The following is a 20,095-nucleotide window of genomic DNA, read 5'->3' as shown; positions in this document are numbered from 1 at the left end:
ATAAACGGTTTATAATGCAATATTTTCTGCCTAACGAAATGTCTGTACCAAGTAAGAATTGTGAATATTATTTTCCATTCGTTAGATGGATTTTACAATTTTATAAAGAACTTTCCGTTTTTTAAATCCGCTTGGAGTTCGGATTTTTTGTTATTTGACTTTTTTTAATTACAATACCTGAATAACTGCAAAAAATTACAGTTGTTTAAAAACATCCTGTCAAACCGGTCCTTAAATTATTTCTTCAAAATATGAAATCAATCATTTAAGTGCCTCTTAAAATATATGTTGCGTATCATTTGCATACATTAAATTAGTCACGTCATTTGTATTTTTTTAGTTGTTATGTCAATGTGTTTTAGTTGAGATCTTTTAAATTGACACGTGATCGTAAAGAAACTTGATCAGCATATAATGTTAATATAAATTGATGTTTTTCCCTGAGTTACATGTGAACATACAGTCATGTTCCAGTATTACAATATGTCTGCATGGAAATTTGTTGGTATAATTTTCATGTTATTTGTTGTGGCTATAGAGGCTAGACACCGTAAAAGACGTCGTTATTCCTGTAAGTCATTTCTTATCTTATTTCAGTTTTCAATATCAACTGCAGTTTTCAATACAAATTGAAACATAAGTATAAAAAAAAAACATATTTTATATTTTATTTACAAAGATAAAATCATATAAGGAGAGTCACTGGTTCATTTCTTTTATAACAATTTGTATGTATAACATTTAAAAGAAAATGCACCAACGAGAGTCGCAAAATGAGAGCCTGTAAAAAGTAGATTCACAAACGCACTGAACTTCGCATAAAATTTAAAAAAAAAAGGAAAGTTCCTAATCAAATGACAAACTCAAAAGCTTAAACACATGTTTTATAGCTAGCTAAATCCCTCACTTGTATACAGTGATGTATTGTGTGTCGTTGGTTGCAGTTTATAGCATCTCTGCTTTTGTTTTTCCACTTGAAACCTTTGGTTCTAGTTTGAACGATTTAACATTTTGTCACGCTGGTGCTTGTTGTCGCTAACTATTTACAGAATAAATTTTTCTGACTATTGAAGGCCTAAATCTACATAATTCGGTCTTTGGTGGATATTTGAACGATGACAATCCTACAATATATTCTTTTATGAAGCTTTTTGGCATAATAACTTTTGTAAGTATCGATTATCAGGTTGTCAGCATGTTGACGATGTTAATATCAGCTGTGAGTCACAAAATGACGTGTTTTGTAGAGTGATCACAGCGAACGAGACACAAAAGCATTCATATTGTGTCGAACAGCTAATATTTATAATACCAATATGCAGATAACCTGATATAAGACTTATTTGACTGTATTTGCATCTGTTGGGAGTTTTTTCTTATTTCAACCAGCAACCAAAAGATGACTTGATAAGTTCGGGTCAAACTTATCAAAGTCGGTTCAAATATTATGTCGCTGATATACTGAATATCAAAAGTGGAATTATAGTACTACTGATTTTTGGTACAGAAATAGTGCCTATGCAAACGTAGCTGTGTAAATAAATAAAGATATAATATTTATGGTATAAGAAATTTAACTCATATAATAAAAGAATATACTTAAACGAAATTTTACAATACATTATACAGAAATATATTGATAATTTATACATGCTACACTCCTTTTCAACAAGGTGTTACATAATAATTATTCTAGTAGGACATTTTTTCATGTTTACAAGCGATGACATTTAAATCGGCCTAACGTGTACTTCTAAAAAACTGGTTTGACATGTAAATCCCACACTCCTTCTGTTTATATCTACAACTGGCTAATTTGCATATGGTATATTATAAGGACCATATCTGCATTTGTCATAACGTTGTACTAGTGTTTAATGAATACTACTGTTGGTCGGCTTTAAAAAAAAATACATTTTGAACTTAACCAGCAATGCCACTTTCATATGTTTCCAAAAGTTTGTTCAATGTTCTTTGATGTATGTTTCTAGTGAAAGGAGGAATTATACAAACCATACATACCGATAGAGAAAATAATTATTTCATGAAAACCTAGGAGTAAAATTAAAGGACTAAAAAGAAATGGAAACCGAGTGGATAGGGTCGGAAAAGCAAAAGAAGATATAAAAAAGGACAAACAATACTTCCGCCTTCCTTTTATTCATTTGTACCAGAACTCACAAATGTCCTAGAATAACGAAATTCTTTGAAGAAAACATTGATATATGACGTTCAATCCATATTATAAAAATAACAAATGATACTATATAGAGTCAGTTTTTTTCAGGGACAGGACACCTTAAACATAATCTTAAAATAACAAACATGATTATTCTCAGACAGAAAGTTGTATCCTGGAATTAGTACGCACAATCTAATGGTTTTATTTCATATTGGGGCAATCAAGTAACATAAAGATGTCATATTTAAATGTTTACTAAACTCAGTATTTTCTGATGTATATTTTAAAGCGAGGTCATGTGATGATGTAGCTATAATAGGAGCCGGTATAGCTGGAACATACGCTGGATGGAGACTCAGAAACCTAAATAAACAAATAACTGTGTTCGAATACTCTAACAGAGTAGGAGGAAGATGTTACACGATGAAATTTCAAGATATTCCTGACATCAATATTGAGCTCGGCGCTATGCGATTCTTTGCAACACGTAAGATTAAAAAAAGTAAAGAGTCAAATTTAAAACAAAAATCGTCAACTAAAATTATAATTCTAAATTTCAGCTTCTTTATATTCGGAAAGAACAATTCATTTTTTTTTCTTATAGATCATCGGTATATGTTTTCCCGAGCAACATTTTCTTATACTTTGCCAAAATGAAAATTTACACTGCTCTTTAAAATTACATAATAAAAAGGATGGTTGACCTTGTTATTGTTCGTTAGTCGTTGAAAAGTGTTTATTGAGTAGGAAATAACAAAAATAAAATAGATTTTTTTTTATCTGCAAGGGGGGAAAAACTGTTGTTACATTTGAATGAATCATCACTATAACATTGCATTATCTAATTCAATATTGAAATTTAGTTATCAAAATAATGCATTGATATGATTTAAACTGATCTTACTACTTATTACATATTTTTATATAATATGTATATTTCCAGCACACAAATTACTGTATGATACAATACGAGAACTAGGACTTCCGGTCCAAAAATTTGTTTTAGGCAGTGGAGCATCAGCTGATACTACTGTACACGTACGTGGAGCACATCTTCGATACAAGGATTTAGGGGATACCAGTACTCCTTACAAACTACTTCCGAATGAGCAGAAACCAGTTAGTCAACTTCAATGGTACATTTTACCTAAGTTGTTGCTTACATTTATCAGATCTGTATCCCTGAATAAGTTTTAACTATCAAATGTAATCATGAACAATTGAAATAGTTCACTTGTCCGACCTTTGCAGAAATACGTCATTAATTAGAAGACTAAAGAAATGCCATAAATTAGAAAACAACACGAACTCCACTTAAATCAGGTAGTGAAATCAAGTGCTCCGGAAGGGGTAAGCATTTCCCTTACCGTATACGGCACCCATCGTGTTACTTCTTTGTTCAGTTAGGTTATGATGAAAAGTTATTAAGACTGCGAAAGAAAATCATATTTTGATTCTGACACACTTTTATCATAATGGCCAATCAGCTCATGATGACGACCGTAATATTTCTTGATTGATGATCTTAATTTAAAATTATATCATGCCCATTCAATATAATAATTATACTAATTTATGAATAAATGATACCTTCAGATATTCAAAGTACCCCATCATAAATGTAAATCAAACTACTTTATATTTTGTATAAAACTTTGATGATAAAAAATAGTTGGTTATTTCTTTATCAAAATCTGTTGTAATATAATTTCAGGGAAATGTTTACGAATTATACCGACGTACTAACGACAAATGTCCCTGAAGATGCTAAACGATTTCAAATTAAAGATGATGATGGACTTCAAATGTACAAGCAAAGGTAATATCTTCTTTTGTTTTATTCATATCAAATATTCAAAATTAATGCATGATTGATGGTGAATAAAACAAAAGTTCTGAAATATAATAGTTCAAAAGTGTCAAAATCAAGGAAAGTTAAGCATCAATTTAATGAATTAGGAATGTTAAATCAAATATAATATAAAAGATCCGGCTTAAAAGGATCTATTGTTTATACGTCCGTCAAACCGCAGCTTAACTATATAATCAATTTCAAGACGTTTCTACACAAAGATCAACAAACAATATTTGGGCGAGTTTGAGTCTGACAAGTTTTAGAAAGACGACGATATATTGTTGACAACTGTAATTTTTTCTTTTAATGTGTTATGAGGTCTAATAAACACCTATTTCCCCTTCCGTTAGAAAATATGTTAAAAGAGCAAATACATAGAGAGAAAATGTATAGGACCAAGAATAAATACATATTTCAATTTCCGTTAGAAAATATATTTATAGAGCAAATACATAGAGAAAAATGTATAGGACCAAGAATACACACCTATTTCAACTTCCGTTAGAAAATATATTAATAGAGCAAATACATAGCGAAAAATGTATAGGACCAAGAATAAATAACTATTTCAATATATTTCTCAAAGATCTTATTTTTGAGTCTTAAGGTCAAGGAACAGTAAATAAGCTATGTCGCAGATTTTGCTCAAATTTTGCATACAATCTTAGCTCGGTGAACTACAACTGACAATCGAAAAAATAATGCATTTATCTCTTTTATTATCTGAAATATTGCAGATTGATTTCTTTTAATATGGGTGAATATTTGTATAGAAAGCACTTAAAATCAGCGAAAAAACATACAAAATTTGTCTTAAAATCGCCACATCTTTTATTCTACTCCATAGATTTTTCTTTAAAAACTGTATGTTGTTGACACACAAAATTCCGTTATAATGATGCAAAATAAAGATAGGGTCACCGACTTCGTTTGTTGTCTAAAAATCATTTTTTCACCTTGTTGGTAGTGAAAAACGTCAAAAATCAACGTTTTACGGCCGGCAACACGGCGACGTTACGATTATTTTGACGTTTTATAGGATTTTTTCACAAAGGACACAACATTGAATGATGTATACCGTAAAAACGAAGTCGGTGACCCTATCTTTATTTTATATCATTATAACGGTAATTTATGTATCAACAACATATAGTTTTTTAAGAAAAATCTATGGAGTAGAATTAGAGATTTTGCGATTTTAAGACAAATTTTAGAAGGTTTTATGACGATTTTATGTGCTTTCTATACAAATGCTCACCAATTTTGTAAGAATTCAATCAGTAATAATTTAAATGATAAATGAGATAAATGCATCATTATTTTGATTTTTAGTTGAAGTTCATCGAGCCAGAGTTGTATGCAAAATTTTACTGAAATCTGTGACATAGCCCATTTACTGTCACTTGACCTTAAAACAATAATTTGATGGGGATGTGAATTGTCATAACCCCTGCCTTGACTGACAGATGGAATGATCGGCATTTAATTGAGATGAATATATTAGAGAAGAAGAACTAATTTCTGCCCAAAAAGGTTTTATCTACTCTTTGGTCGGGTTGTTGTCTCTTTGACACATTCCCCATTTCCATACTCAATTCTGTTTGTAATTGAAGAGAAAATAAAATTTAACTGTCCTAGAGACTTTCCGTTTTGAATTTTCTTCGGTATTTATGTGATTTTACGTTTTATCCTCCATCTGTTAATCTTACTTTATAATATAAGAATCGTACAATTTTTTGACGAAAGGAAAAATCATTAATTTTAAAAGCTTTAATAAGTATATCAGTATGTCAGGGGGAAAACCCGGGCCGGAATTAAAACGAAAATAACAGTCGAACACACGTGAGTGAAAAATATTACTAAAATGCATTTCATATTTGTGTTCTATTTTTGTAGTATGAATTCGTTGTACCATAAATTCCTTAGCTCAGAAGCACAGAATTATATCAGAGACACAGCTTCCTTCATTAGCTTAGGTTTAAGTGCATCGGCAAAGGTTATTACATCGTCTCCGTCTCATGCAGAGAATGAAGTTTTAACAGTGACATCAGGATTTAGTTCTATACCTGAAAAGCTTCTTGAAGAGTTCCTTCGGGCGAGTCGAAGGTGAGTTCAAAATGAGAAAGGTGATAGCAACAACAAAGTAAAACCGAAGAAATCATGATCAAATATAAAAACAATAAAACGACAACTGTCCCAAAATCACCTAGCGAATGAGAAAAACGAACACTAATACAATTATAAGGTACATGTAAACTATAATGTTTCTCTATAGTGGCAAACAGATCCTGATTCACTCATGACATTCGTTCAAATCTTATATGTAGAAGTTAGATCATGCTTCACTCATGGAACTCGTTCAAATCTTATATGTAGAAGTTAAGATCATGCTTCAATTATAGCACTCGTTCAAATCTTATATGTATAAGCTAAGATCATGCTTCACTCATGACATTCGTTCAAATCTTATATGTAGAAGTTAGATCATGCTTCACTCATGGAACTCGTTCAAATCTTATATGTAGAAGTTAAGATCCTGCTCCACTCATGGAACTCGATTAAAATCTTATATGTAGAAGTTAAGATCATGCTTCACTCACGACATTCGTTCAAATCTTATATGTAGAAGTTAAGATCATGCTTCACTCACGACATTCGTTCAAATCTTATATGTAGAAGTTAAGATCATGCTTCAATCACGGCATTCGTTCAAATCTTATATGTAGAAGTTAAGATCATGCTTAACTTATGGAACTCGTTCAAATCTTATATGTAGAAGTTAAGATCATGCTTCACTTATGGCACTCGTTCAAATCTTATATGTAGAAGTTAAGATCATGCTTCAATCACGGCATTCGTTCAAATCTTATATGTAGAAGTTAAGATCATGCTTCACTCACGACATTCGTTCAAATCTTATATGTAGAAGTTAAGATCATGCTTCAATCACGGCATTCGTTCAAATCTTATATGTAGAAGTTAGATCATGCTTCAATCACGACATTCGTTCAAATCTTATATGTAGAAGTTAAGATCATGCTTCAATCACGGCATTCGTTCAAATCTTATATGTAGAAGTTAGATCATGCTTCACTCATGGAACTCGTTCAAATCTTATATGTAGAAGTTAAGATCCTGCTCCACTCATGGAACTCGATTAAAATCTTATATGTAGAAGTTAAGATCATGCTTCAATCACGACATTCGTTCAAATCTTATATGTAGAAGTTAAGATCATGATTCACTCATGACATTCGTTCAAATCTTATATGTAGAAGTTAGATCATGCTTCACTCATGGAACTCGTTCAAATCTTATATGTAGAAGTTAAGATCCTGCTCCACTCACGGCACTCGTTCAAATCTTATATGTAGAAGTTAAGATCATGCTTCAATCACGACATTCGTTCAAATCTTATATGTAGAAGTTAAGATCATGCTTCACTTATGGAACTCGTTCAAATCTTATATGTAGAAGTTAAGATCATGCTTCACTCATGGCACTCGTTCAAATCTTATATGTAGAAGTTAAGATCATGCTTTACTCATGGCATTCGTTCAAATCTTATATGTAGAAGTTAAGATCATGCTTCACTCATGGCACGCGTTCAAATCTTATATGTAGAAGTTAAGATCATGCTTCACTCATAGCACTCTTTCAAATCTTATATGTATAAGTTAAGATCATGCTTCACTCATGGCACGCGTTCAAATTTTATATGTAGAAGTTAAGATCATGCTTCACTCATAGCACTCTTTCAAATCTTATATGTAGAAGTTAAGATCATGCTTCACTCATAGCATTCGTTCAAATCTTATATGTAGAAGTTAAGATCATGCTTCACTTATGGAACTCGTTCAAATCTTATATGTAGAAGTTAAGATCATGCTTCACTTATGGAACTCGTTCAAATCTTATATGTAGAAGTTAAGATCATGCTTCACTTATGGAACTCGTTCAAATCTTATATGTAGAAGTTAAGATCATGCTTCACTTATGGAACTCGTTCAAATCTTATATGTAGAAGTTAAGATCATGCTTCACTTATGGAACTCGTTCAAATCTTATATGTAGAAGTTAAGATCATGCTTCAATCACGGCATTCGTTCAAATCTTATATGTAGAAGTTAAGATCATGCTTCACTCACGACATTCGTTCAAATCTTATATGTAGAAGTTAAGATCATGCTTCAATCACGGCATTCGTTCAAATCTTATATGTAGAAGTTAGATCATGCTTCACTCATGGAACTCGTTCAAATCTTATATGTAGAAGTTAAGATCCTGCTCCACTCATGGAACTCGATTAAAATCTTATATGTAGAAGTTAAGATCATGCTTCAATCACGACATTCGTTCAAATCTTATATGTAGAAGTTAAGATCATGATTCACTCATGACATTCGTTCAAATCTTATATGTAGAAGTTAGATCATGCTTCACTCATGGAACTCGTTCAAATCTTATATGTAGAAGTTAAGATCCTGCTCCACTCACGGCACTCGTTCAAATCTTATATGTAGAAGTTAAGATCATGCTTCAATCACGACATTCGTTCAAATCTTATATGTAGAAGTTAAGATCATGATTCACTCATGACATTCGTTCAAATCTTATATGTAGAAGTTAGATCATGCTTCACTCATGGAACTCGTTCAAATCTTATATGTAGAAGTTAAGATCCTGCTCCACTCACGGCACTCGTTCAAATCTTATATGTAGAAGTTAAGATCCTGCTCCACTCACGGCACTCGTTCAAATCTTATATGTAGAAGTTAAGATCCTGCTGCACTCACGGCACTCGTTCAAATTTTATATGTAGAAGTTAAGATCATGCTTCACTCATGGCACTCGTTCAAATATTATATGTAGAAGTTAAGATCATGCTTCAATCACGACATTCGTTCAAATCTTATATGTAGAAGTTAAGATCATGCTTCAATCATGACATTCGTTCAAATCTTATATGTAGAAGTTAAGATCATGCTTCACTCATGACATTCGTTTAAATCTTATATGTAGAAGTTAAGATCATGCTTCACTTATGTCACTCGTTCAAATCTTATATGTAGAAGTTAAGATCATGCTTCAATCACGGCATTCGTTCAAATCTTATATGTAGAAGTTAAGATCATGCTTCACTCACGACATTCGTTCAAATCTTATATGTAGAAGTTAAGATCATGCTTCAATCACGGCATTCGTTCAAATCTTATATGTAGAAGTTAAGATCAATACATGCTTCACTTATGGAACTCGTTCAAATCCTATAAGTATAAGTTAAGATCATGCTTCACTTATGGCACTCGTTCAAATCTTATATGTAGAAGTTAAGATCATGCTTCAATCACGGCATTCGTTCAAATCTTATATGTAGAAGTTAAGATCATGCTTCACTCACGACATTCGTTCAAATCTTATATGTAGAAGTTAAGATCATGCTTCAATCACGGCATTCGTTCAAATCTTATATGTAGAAGTTAGATCATGCTTCACTCATGGAACTCGTTCAAATCTTATATGTAGAAGTTAAGATCCTGCTCCACTCATGGAACTCGATTAAAATCTTATATGTAGAAGTTAAGATCATGCTTCAATCACGACATTCGTTCAAATTTTATATGTAGAAGTTAAGATCATGATTCACTCATGACATTCGTTCAAATCTTATATGTAGAAGTTAGATCATGCTTCACTCATGGAACTCGTTCAAATCTTATATGTAGAAGATAAGATCCTGCTCCACTCACGGCACTCGTTCAAATCTTATATGTAGAAGTTAAGATCATGCTTCAATCACGACATTCGTTCAAATCTTATATGTAGAAGTTAAGATCATGCTTCACTTATGGAACTCGTTCAAATCTTATATGTAGAAGTTAAGATCATGCTTCACTTATGGCACTCGTTCAAATCTTATATGTAGAAGTTAAGATCCTGCTCCACTCACGGCACTCGTTCAAATCTTATATGTAGAAGTTAAGATCCTGCTCCACTCACGGCACTCGTTCAAATCTTATATGTAGAAGTTAAGATCATGCTTCACTCACGACATTCGTTCAAATCTTATATGTAGAAGTTAAGATCATGCTTCAATCACGGCATTCGTTCAAATCTTATATGTAGAAGTTAGATCATGCTTCACTCATGGAACTCGTTCAAATCTTATATGTAGAAGTTAAGATCCTGCTCCACTCATGGAACTCGATTAAAATCTTATATGTAGAAGTTAAGATCATGCTTCAATCACGACATTTGTTCAAATCTTATATGTAGAAGTTAAGATCATGATTCACTCATGACATTCGTTCAAATCTTATATGTAGAAGTTAGATCATGCTTCACTCATGGAACTCGTTCAAATCTTATATGTAGAAGTTAAGATCCTGCTCCACTCACGGCACTCGTTCAAATCTTATATGTAGAAGTTAAGATCATGCTTCAATCACGACATTCGTTCAAATCTTATATGTAGAAGTTAAGATCATGATTCACTCATGACATTCGTTCAAATCTTATATGTAGAAGTAAGATCATGCTTCACTCATGGAACTCGTTCAAATCTTATATGTAGAAGTTAAGATCCTGCTCCACTCACGGCACTCGTTCAAATCTTATATGTAGAAGTTAAGATCCTGCTCCACTCACGGCACTCGTTCAAATCTTATATGTAGAAGTTAAGATCCTGCTCCACTCACGGCACTCGTTCAAATCTTATATGTAGAAGTTAAGATCATGCTTCAATCACGACATTCGTTCAAATCTTATATGTAGAAGTTAAGATCCTGCTCCACTCACGGCACTCGTTCAAATCTTATATGTAGAAGTTAAGATCATGCTTCAATCACGACATTCGTTCAAATCTTATATGTAGAAGTTAAGATCATGCTTCAATCATGACATTCGTTCAAATCTTATATGTAGAAGTTAAGATTATGCTTCAATCATGACATTCGTTCAAATCTTATATGTAGAAGTTAAGATCATGCTTCACTCATAGCATTCGTTCAAATCTTATATGTAGAAGTTAAGATCATGCTTCAATCACGGCATTCGTTCAAATCTTATATGTAGAAGTTAAGATCATGCTTCAATCACGGCATTCGTTCAAATCTTATATGTAGAAGTTAAGATCATACTTCAATCACGACATTCGTTCAAATCTTATATGTAGAAGTTAAGATCATGCTTCAATCACGGCATTCGTTCAAATCTTATATGTAGAAGTTAAGATCATGCTTCAATCACGGCATTCGTTCAAATCTTATATGTAGAAGTTAAGATCATGCTTCAATCACGGCATTCGTTCAAATCTTATATGTAGAAGTTAAGATCATGCTTCAATCACGGCATTCGTTCAAATCTTATATGTAGAAGTTAAGATCATACTTCAATCACGACATTCGTTCAAATCTTATATGTAGAAGTTAAGATCATGCTTCAATCACGGCATTCGTTCAAATCTTATATGTAGAAGTTAAGATCATGCTTCAATCACGGCATTCGTTCAAATCTTATATGTAGAAGTTAAGATCATGCTTCAATCACGGCATTCGTTCAAATCTTATATGTAGAAGTTAAGATCATGCTTCAATCACGGCATTCGTTCACATCTTATATGTAGAAGTTAAGATCATGCTTCAATCACGGCATTCGTTCAAATCTTATATGTAGAAGTTAAGATCATATTTCAATCACGACATTCGTTCAAATCTTATATGTAGAAGTTAAGATCATGCTTCAATCACGGCATTCGTTCAAATCTTATATGTAGAAGTTAAGATCATGCTTCAATCATGGCATTCGTTCAAATCTTATATGTAGAAGTTAAGATCATGCTTCACTCACGGCATTCGTTCAAATCTTATATGTAGAAGTTAAGATCATGCTTCACTCACGGCATTCGTTCAAATCTTATATGTAGAAGTTAAGATCATGCTTCAATCACGGCATTCGTTCAAATCTTATATGTAGAAGTTAAGATCATGCTTCACTTATGGCACTCGTTCAAATCTTATATGTAGAAGTTAAGATCATGCTTCAATCACGGCATTCGTTCAAATCTTATATGTAGAAGTTAAGATCATGCTTCAATCACGGCATTCGTTCAAATCTTATATGTAGAAGTTAAGATCATGCTTTACTCATGACACTCGTTCAAATCTTATATGTAGAAGTTAAGATCATGCTTCACTCATGGCACTCGTTCAAATCTTATATGTAGAAGTTAGATCATGCTTCACTCACGGCGCTCGTTCAAATCTTATATGTAGAAGTTAGATCATGCTTCACTCATGGCATCTGTTCAAATCTTATATGTAGAAGTTAGATCATGCTTCACTTATGGCACTCGTTCAAATCTTATATGTAGAAGTTAAGATCATGCTTCACTCATGGCACTCGTTCAAATCTTATATGTAGAAGTTAAGATCATGGTTCACTTATGACACTCGTTCAAATCTTATATGTAGAAGTTAAGATCATGCTTCACTCATGACACTCGTTCAAATCTTATATGTAGAAGTTAAGATCATGCTTCACTCATGGCACTCGTTCAAATCTTATATGTAGAAGTTAGATCATGCTTCACTCATGGCACTCGTTCAAATCTTATATGTAGAAGTTAAGATCCTGCTTCACTCATGGAACTCGTTCAAATCTTATATGTAGAAGTTAAGATCATGCTTCACTCATGGCACTCGTTCAAATCTTATATGTAGAAGTTAAGATCCCTCTTTACTCATGGCGTTCGTTCAAATTTTATATGTAGAAGTTAGATCATGCTTCACTCATGGCATTCGTTCAAATCTTATATGTAGAAGTTAGATCATGCTTCACTCATAGCATTCATTCAAATCTTATATGTAGAAGTTAAGATCATGCTTCACTCATGGCATTCATTCAAATCTTATATGTAGAAGTTAAGATCATGCTTCACTCATGGAACTCGTTCAAATCTTATATGTAGAAGTTTAGATCATGCTTCAATCACGGCATTCGTTCACATCTTATATGTAGAAGTTAAGATCATGCTTCAATCACGGCATTCGTTCAAATCTTATATGTAGAAGTTAAGATCATACTTCAATCACGACATTCGTTCAAATCTTATATGTAGAAGTTAAGATCATGCTTCAATCACGGCATTCGTTCAAATCTTATATGTAGAAGTTAAGATCATGCTTCAATCATGGCATTCGTTCAAATCTTATATGTAGAAGTTAAGATCATGCTTCACTCACGGCATTCGTTCAAATCTTATATGTAGAAGTTAAGATCATGCTTCACTCACGGCATTCGTTCAAATCTTATATGTAGAAGTTAAGATCATGCTTCAATCACGGCATTCGTTCAAATCTTATATGTAGAAGTTAAGATCATGCTTCACTTATGGCACTCGTTCAAATCTTATATGTAGAAGTTAAGATCATGCTTCAATCACGGCATTCGTTCAAATCTTATATGTAGAAGTTAAGATCATGCTTCAATCACGGCATTCGTTCAAATCTTATATGTAGAAGTTAAGATCATGCTTTACTCATGACACTCGTTCAAATCTTATATGTAGAAGTTAAGATCATGCTTCACTCATGGCACTCGTTCAAATCTTATATGTAGAAGTTAGATCATGCTTCACTCACGGCGCTCGTTCAAATCTTATATGTAGAAGTTAGATCATGCTTCACTCATGGCATCTGTTCAAATCTTATATGTAGAAGTTAGATCATGCTTCACTTATGGCACTCGTTCAAATCTTATATGTAGAAGTTAAGATCATGCTTCACTCATGGCACTCGTTCAAATCTTATATGTAGAAGTTAAGATCATGGTTCACTTATGACACTCGTTCAAATCTTATATGTAGAAGTTAAGATCATGCTTCACTCATGACACTCGTTCAAATCTTATATGTAGAAGTTAAGATCATGCTTCACTCATGGCACTCGTTCAAATCTTATATGTAGAAGTTAGATCATGCTTCACTCATGGCACTCGTTCAAATCTTATATGTAGAAGTTAAGATCCTGCTTCACTCATGGAACTCGTTCAAATCTTATATGTAGAAGTTAAGATCATGCTTCACTCATGGCACTCGTTCAAATCTTATATGTAGAAGTTAAGATCCCTCTTTACTCATGGCGTTCGTTCAAATTTTATATGTAGAAGTTAAGATCATGCTTCACTCATGGAACTCGTTCAAATCTTATATGTAGAAGTTAAGATCATGCTTCACTCATGGCACTCGTTCAAATCTTACATGTAGAAGTTAAGATCCCTCTTTACTCATGGCGTTCGTTCAAATTTTATATGTAGAAGTTAGATCATGCTTCACTTATGACACTCGTTCAAATCTTATATGTAGAAGTTAAGATCATGCTTCACTCATGACACTCGTTCAAATCTTATATGTAGAAGTTAGATCATGCTTCACTCATGGCACTCGTTCAAATCTTATATGTAGAAGTTAAGATCCCTCTTTACTCATGGCGTTCGTTCAAATTTTATATGTAGAAGTTAGATCATGCTTCACTTATGACACTCGTTCAAATCTTATATGTAGAAGTTAAGATCATGCTTCACTCATGACACTCGTTCAAATCTTATATGTAGAAGTTAAGATCATGCTTCACTCATGGAACTCGTTCAAATCTTATATGTAGAAGTTAAGATCATGCTTCACTCATGGCACTCGTTCAAATCTTATATGTAGAAGTTAAGATCCCTCTTTACTCATGGCGTTCGTTCAAATTTTATATGTAGAAGTTAGATCATGCTTCACTCATGGCATTCGTTCAAATCTTATATGTAGAAGTTAGATCATGCTTCACTCATAGCATTCATTCAAATCTTATATGTAGAAGTTAAGATCATGCTTCACTCATGGCATTCATTCAAATCTTATATGTAGAAGTTAAGATCATGCTTCACTCATGGAACTCGTTCAAATCTTATATGTAGAAGTTTAGATCATGCTTCAATCACGGCATTCGTTCAAATCTTATATGTAGAAGTTAAGATCCTGCTTCAATCACGGCATTCGTTCAAATCTTATATGTAGAAGTTAAGATCCTGCTCCACTCATGCAACTCGCTTAAAATCTTTTATGTAGAAGTTAAGATCATGCTTCAATCACGACATTCATTCAAATCTTATATGTAGAAGTTAAGATCCTGCTTCACTCATGGCACTCGTTCTAATCTTATATGTAGAAGTTAAGATCATGCTTCACTCAAGGCACTCGTTCAAATCTTATATGTAGAAGTTAAGCAACATATTGGTCGATACCCTTATTAGTTCATTAACTTTATTATGTAAATTTCTCCTTCACACATCATTATCTCGCACGTTTTCATTTGTCAGTTTAGCTGTAGATAAAACATTGTGCTTGAAAAAAACGTAAATTTAAGTAAAACATCGCGTGAATAACACAATAATAACTGATCATGTGTTTTTTTGGAATATCAATGTAACGATCAAGTGTACAACTGAGCGAATGTAGATATTTCATTTTATTTTACTAAATTGATGAAACAACTTATAACTTCGCGCCATGAAACGAAGCAAATATAAGACAAAAGCCAACAAAGAAAAATCAATTCTCAAAATTCATTGCAACTGAACTAAATTTAAAATATATATGTAATATATTTAAACAATGTTAAGCTGAATCACCACTTAAAAGCAATTAAGAAAATGAAAAATGGTTATTACAACATGTACTTCGAACGTACGATTACAAGAAATGGACACACAAGCATTATAAAGGTAATTGATGTTTTTTTTAAATAATATATATATATATAATACTTTTTAAATGCATATTATAAAAACTATGTTGGTACTCAAAGGTATCAGGATTATAATTTAATACGCGAGACGCGCGTTTTGTCTACATACGATTCATTAGTGACGATCATATCAAAAAGGTTTAAAAGCCATAAAACATGTACAAGTTAAAACTTTAAGAGCATTAAGGACCCAAATTCCCAAAAGATGTCCCAAATACGACTAAGGTAATCTATTTCTTGGATAAGAAAATCAATAGGTGTTTAGAAGGGGAAAAAATTTTAACAGGAAATTTATCAAAATGACCATTTAATTGGTATTCATGTCAACACCGAAGTGCTGACTACTGGGCTGGTGAAATGTCAACTAGCAATGGCATCTTATAAACCAATATTAATTTATATAAACTCAGTATAATACAAATGTGTAAATTTTGTCTTATGCATAGTCCGTTTCTGTGTGTGTTACATTTTTATGTTGTGTCGTTGTTCTCCTCTTATATTTAATGCGTTGCCCTCAGTTTTAGTTGGTTATACCCCGATTTTTTGGTCCATCTATTTACGAGTTTAAAAAAGTGGTATACTCCTGTTGCCTTGATTTGCAAACTTTGTGTCGCGTTTGTTGTTGTTTTCTTAACGCTACAAAAGTTGAAAAAATACATTGTTTAATAAGACTTTATTTACCCTTTTTTTTAACTTTCAATAACTGAATAATGCGTGTACATGTTATTTGTAATCAGACTTTTTACAAACGTAGAAACAAATTCTTCGTTTAATCTGTTTGAAGTAAGAAACAAATGTAGCGTTTTAGCAAACAAACGACAAACAACAAGGCGCATTTGTAGCGTTTGCATAGTTTGTCAAATTGTATGTCAACTTTACAAACGTATTTTAGAAACAAATAATCAACACATGTGCGCGCTTAGTCGTTTGTGTAGTTTGTGTTAGAAAGTCAACGCCTACAGTTTGTTGTTCATCTTGTGTTAAAACAAACGCTACCATTGTTTCTAACTTCACCATGATTGAACGTTATTTTTACTTTTACGGTTGTGAAAAGTCTGTTTACCAACAACACGTGGATGCGTTATCATGGTTATTGAAAGTTCAAATAGGGTCAGTAAACAGTGATTAAACGATGTGTTTGTTTCTACATTTGTAGCGTGTATATAACAAACGCCACATAACGTTTAAGAAATTTTGGTTAGCAATGAATGCACTCTAGAAACCACCTGTGTTAAGCGAGTACAAATGTTGTGTTACCATAATCTAAAGTTCGGGTCTTATGAATTTCAAATAAATTGAACCTGTATTAGCCGTGATTGATTTTCACACGGAAGGCAGATACAGAACCACTGCCATTGGTTACTTATACATACAATACTCTTGTTTTCACTATAAAGTATATTAAACAATATGCAAATACATTAAAATAAATGTTTTGTTTTCAGAATAAACCTTTGATAAAGAAGTGTGCTAAAAAGATCATCCTTGCAGTCAATAGATTATCACTTGAAAGGCTGAACTGGAAAGGTTTGCACCAACCTCATATCAGAGAATACATAACCAAATCAGTGAAAGATGTCAGCGCTTGGAAACTTTTCCTAGCCTACAATTTCCCTTGGTGGAGAAATTCTCCGGTTTACTCCAAATATTCTATATCAGATACCCCATTAAAGCAAACTTACGATTTCGGTACATCAAAAGCTAATCCTACAAAGTCCATACTACTACCCATGTACACCGATGTTGATATGTCATACTGGAACGAACTAATTCAAAGGGAGCATGGTAATATAAACAATAGGGATGAGGTCTTCTCCGTTGGGAAAGAAATTGTCAAAGTTACAAACAAATATTTGTCTGCCATATATCGACTTCCACTTTCAGACATACCACCACCAATAAATGGAATTTTCGGTTATTGGCAGAATTATCCATATGGCGGGGCGTGGCAGCTATGGATGCCAGGATATATATGGCCAGAAGTTGAAAAACAGATGACAAAACTGTCAAAGAATGATGATGTGTTTGTAGCTGTAAACGCATTCAGTTCTCGATCTTCGTTCTCAAACTCAGCGTTGCAAGTAGTGGAGCTCGTTATGCCATATTTTGGTTTAAAATATAGAGAGTAAAACTATTACTTTATTTCTATAATATGTGCTTTTTCCTTTTCATGACTTTGCAATTAAGAATAATACCTGTTCGTCATAAATGTGTTGTTATGAATTCTTTGTATCTGAAATGATGAACCAAATATATAAAGTAAAACCCTTCACTAAAAGATCTGTAACTGCTTAAATTGCACCCATAATTTTCTGTTGTACTCATTTTTAAACGATATAAGCAACTTACGTGATCAAATTTGTACTTTTAAAGCCGATTGATTGATTGGTGATTGCTTAGCGTCAAGTGGGAAATAAATAGTTCATGCCAGGACGATGCTTTTGTAGAATTGAATATTTGAAATGTTACGTAAATAAGAAAAAATGGTGGGAAGATCACTAACTGATTAGTCGTACATACTTCATGGTTGGAATATATTAAAACTCTCACCGCAAATGAAAGCTTTATATGATATCCTACTCATCATTTTAAAAATATTTCTTTCCTAGGAAGTGTACTAACCTCGTTTTGTCGCATTTGGTTCAGACGAAGAATTTTCTTTGTTAACAGTTTTTTTCTTTTGTAATTTTCCTTGTAAACAGCTTCTTTCTTTTGTAATTTTCTTTGTAAAAAGCTTTTTTCTTTTGTAATTTGCTTTGTAAACAGCTTCTTTTTTTTGTAATTTTCTTTGAAAACAACTTCTTTCTTTTGTAATTTTCTTTGTAAACAGCCTCTTTCTCTGTAACTTTCTTTGAACCCAGCTTCTTTCTTTTGTAATTTTCTTTTTAAACATCTTATTTCTTTTGTAATTTTCTTTGTAAAAAGCTTCTTTCTTTCGTAATTTTCTTTGTAAACAGCTTCTTTCTTTGGTAATTTTCTTCGTAAACAGCTTCTTTCTTTTGTAATTTTCTTTGTAAAAAGCTTCTTTTTTTGTAATTTTCTTTGAAAGCAGCTTCTTTCTTTGTAATTTTCACTGTAAACAGCTTAGTTCTTTTGTAATTTTCTTTGTAAACAGCTTCTTACTTTGTAATTTTCTTTGTAAACAGCTTTTTTCTTTGTAATTGTCTTTGTTAACAGCTTCTATCTTTTGTAATTGTCTTTGTACACAGCTTCTTTCTCTGTAACTTTCTTTGAACCCAGCTTCTTTCTTTTGTAATTTTCTTTGTAAACAGCTTCTTTCTTTGTTATTTTCTTTGTAAACAGCTTCTTTCTTTTGTAATTTTCTTTGTACACAGCTTCTTCCTTTTGTAATTTTCTTTGTAAACAGCTTTTTTCTTTTGTAAATTTCTATGTAAATAGCTTCTTTTTTGTAATTTTCTATGTAAACAGCTTCTTCCTTTTGTACTTTTCTTCGTAAACAGCTTCTTTCTTTAGTAATTTTCTTTGTACATAGCTTCTTTCTCTGTAACTTTCTTTGGACCCAGCTTCTTTCTTTTGTAGTTTTCTTTGTAAACAGCTTATTTATTTGTTATTTTCTTTGTACACAGCTTCTTCCTTTTGTAATTTTCTTTGTAAACAGCTTCTTCCTTTTGTAATTTGTTTGTAAACAGCTTCTTTCTTTTGTAATTTCTTTGTAAACACCTTATTTTTTATAATTTTCTATGTAAACAGCTGCTTTCTCTGTAATTTTCTCTTGGTACATAGATACGGTTTCTGAAACTAGCGGAACATGAAAGGCTTTCACTGTTATCGTATAAGCGCAGTCAATTTCGGAATTAGGATAACGTTCACATACGCTTAGAAATATAGGATGTCAACACCGAAGTTTTCACTCGATTAGGTAAAAATAAGATTCATTCAGATATCGTTACATATTGTTCTGTAATTACATTCTGAAAGAAATCATTCATTTAAAAAACGTGATACCACAATAAATGAAAGATTGGTGTTTTGGTGAAGCAATATCCAGACAAAGCTTTGAACACAAAACGTATAAAGCGATACATTGTAACCTATAGTATTCAAACGACGTAAACAAATTAAACTAACAATACCAACGAAATTTTAAGAGTTCCGGGGTTGCAGTGTTTTTGATGTTTTGAGTTGGACATGATGTACAAGTACAGATGATGAAAACCTATTCCCAAATCACGGAGACAAAACGACTCACAGATAATACAAAAACGTGTCTTTTTCGGGTATGGCATATTTGTCAAATATTTGTCGGAT

The 20,095-nt window shown here is 32.4% G+C and overlaps 1 protein-coding gene across 1 annotated transcript; it reads left to right on the top strand.

Annotated features, from left to right (window-relative positions):
* Positions 1-483: 483 nt before the first annotated feature.
* Positions 484-17,955, top strand: LOC134701168 (aplysianin-A-like). The gene is made up of 7 exons (XM_063562309.1): positions 484-571; positions 2,472-2,669; positions 3,126-3,318; positions 3,897-4,001; positions 5,934-6,145; positions 15,691-15,803; positions 17,272-17,955. Exons 1-7 carry the CDS (start codon positions 484-486, stop codon positions 17,953-17,955), a joined length of 1,593 nt encoding a protein of 530 aa, XP_063418379.1.
* Positions 17,956-20,095: the final 2,140 nt, after the last annotated feature.

Source organism: Mytilus trossulus, unplaced genomic scaffold (assembly GCF_036588685.1).
Source record: "Mytilus trossulus isolate FHL-02 unplaced genomic scaffold, PNRI_Mtr1.1.1.hap1 h1tg000233l__unscaffolded, whole genome shotgun sequence".
Lineage (NCBI taxonomy): Eukaryota > Metazoa > Mollusca > Bivalvia > Mytilida > Mytilidae > Mytilus > Mytilus trossulus.
The sequence above is the reverse complement of the archived record's forward strand: the minus strand, read 5'-3'. Positions and strand labels throughout refer to the sequence as shown.

Coding starts and splice junctions, on each gene's coding strand:
- LOC134701168 (XM_063562309.1), top strand. CDS start 484: ATGTCTGCATGGAAATTTGTTGGTATAATTTTCATGTTATTTGTTGTG. Junction 572..2,471: donor TAAAAGACGTCGTTATTCCT/GTAAGTCATTTC, acceptor TATATTTTAAAG/CGAGGTCATGTGATGATGTA. Junction 15,804..17,271: donor GACACACAAGCATTATAAAG/GTAATTGATGTT, acceptor TTTTGTTTTCAG/AATAAACCTTTGATAAAGAA.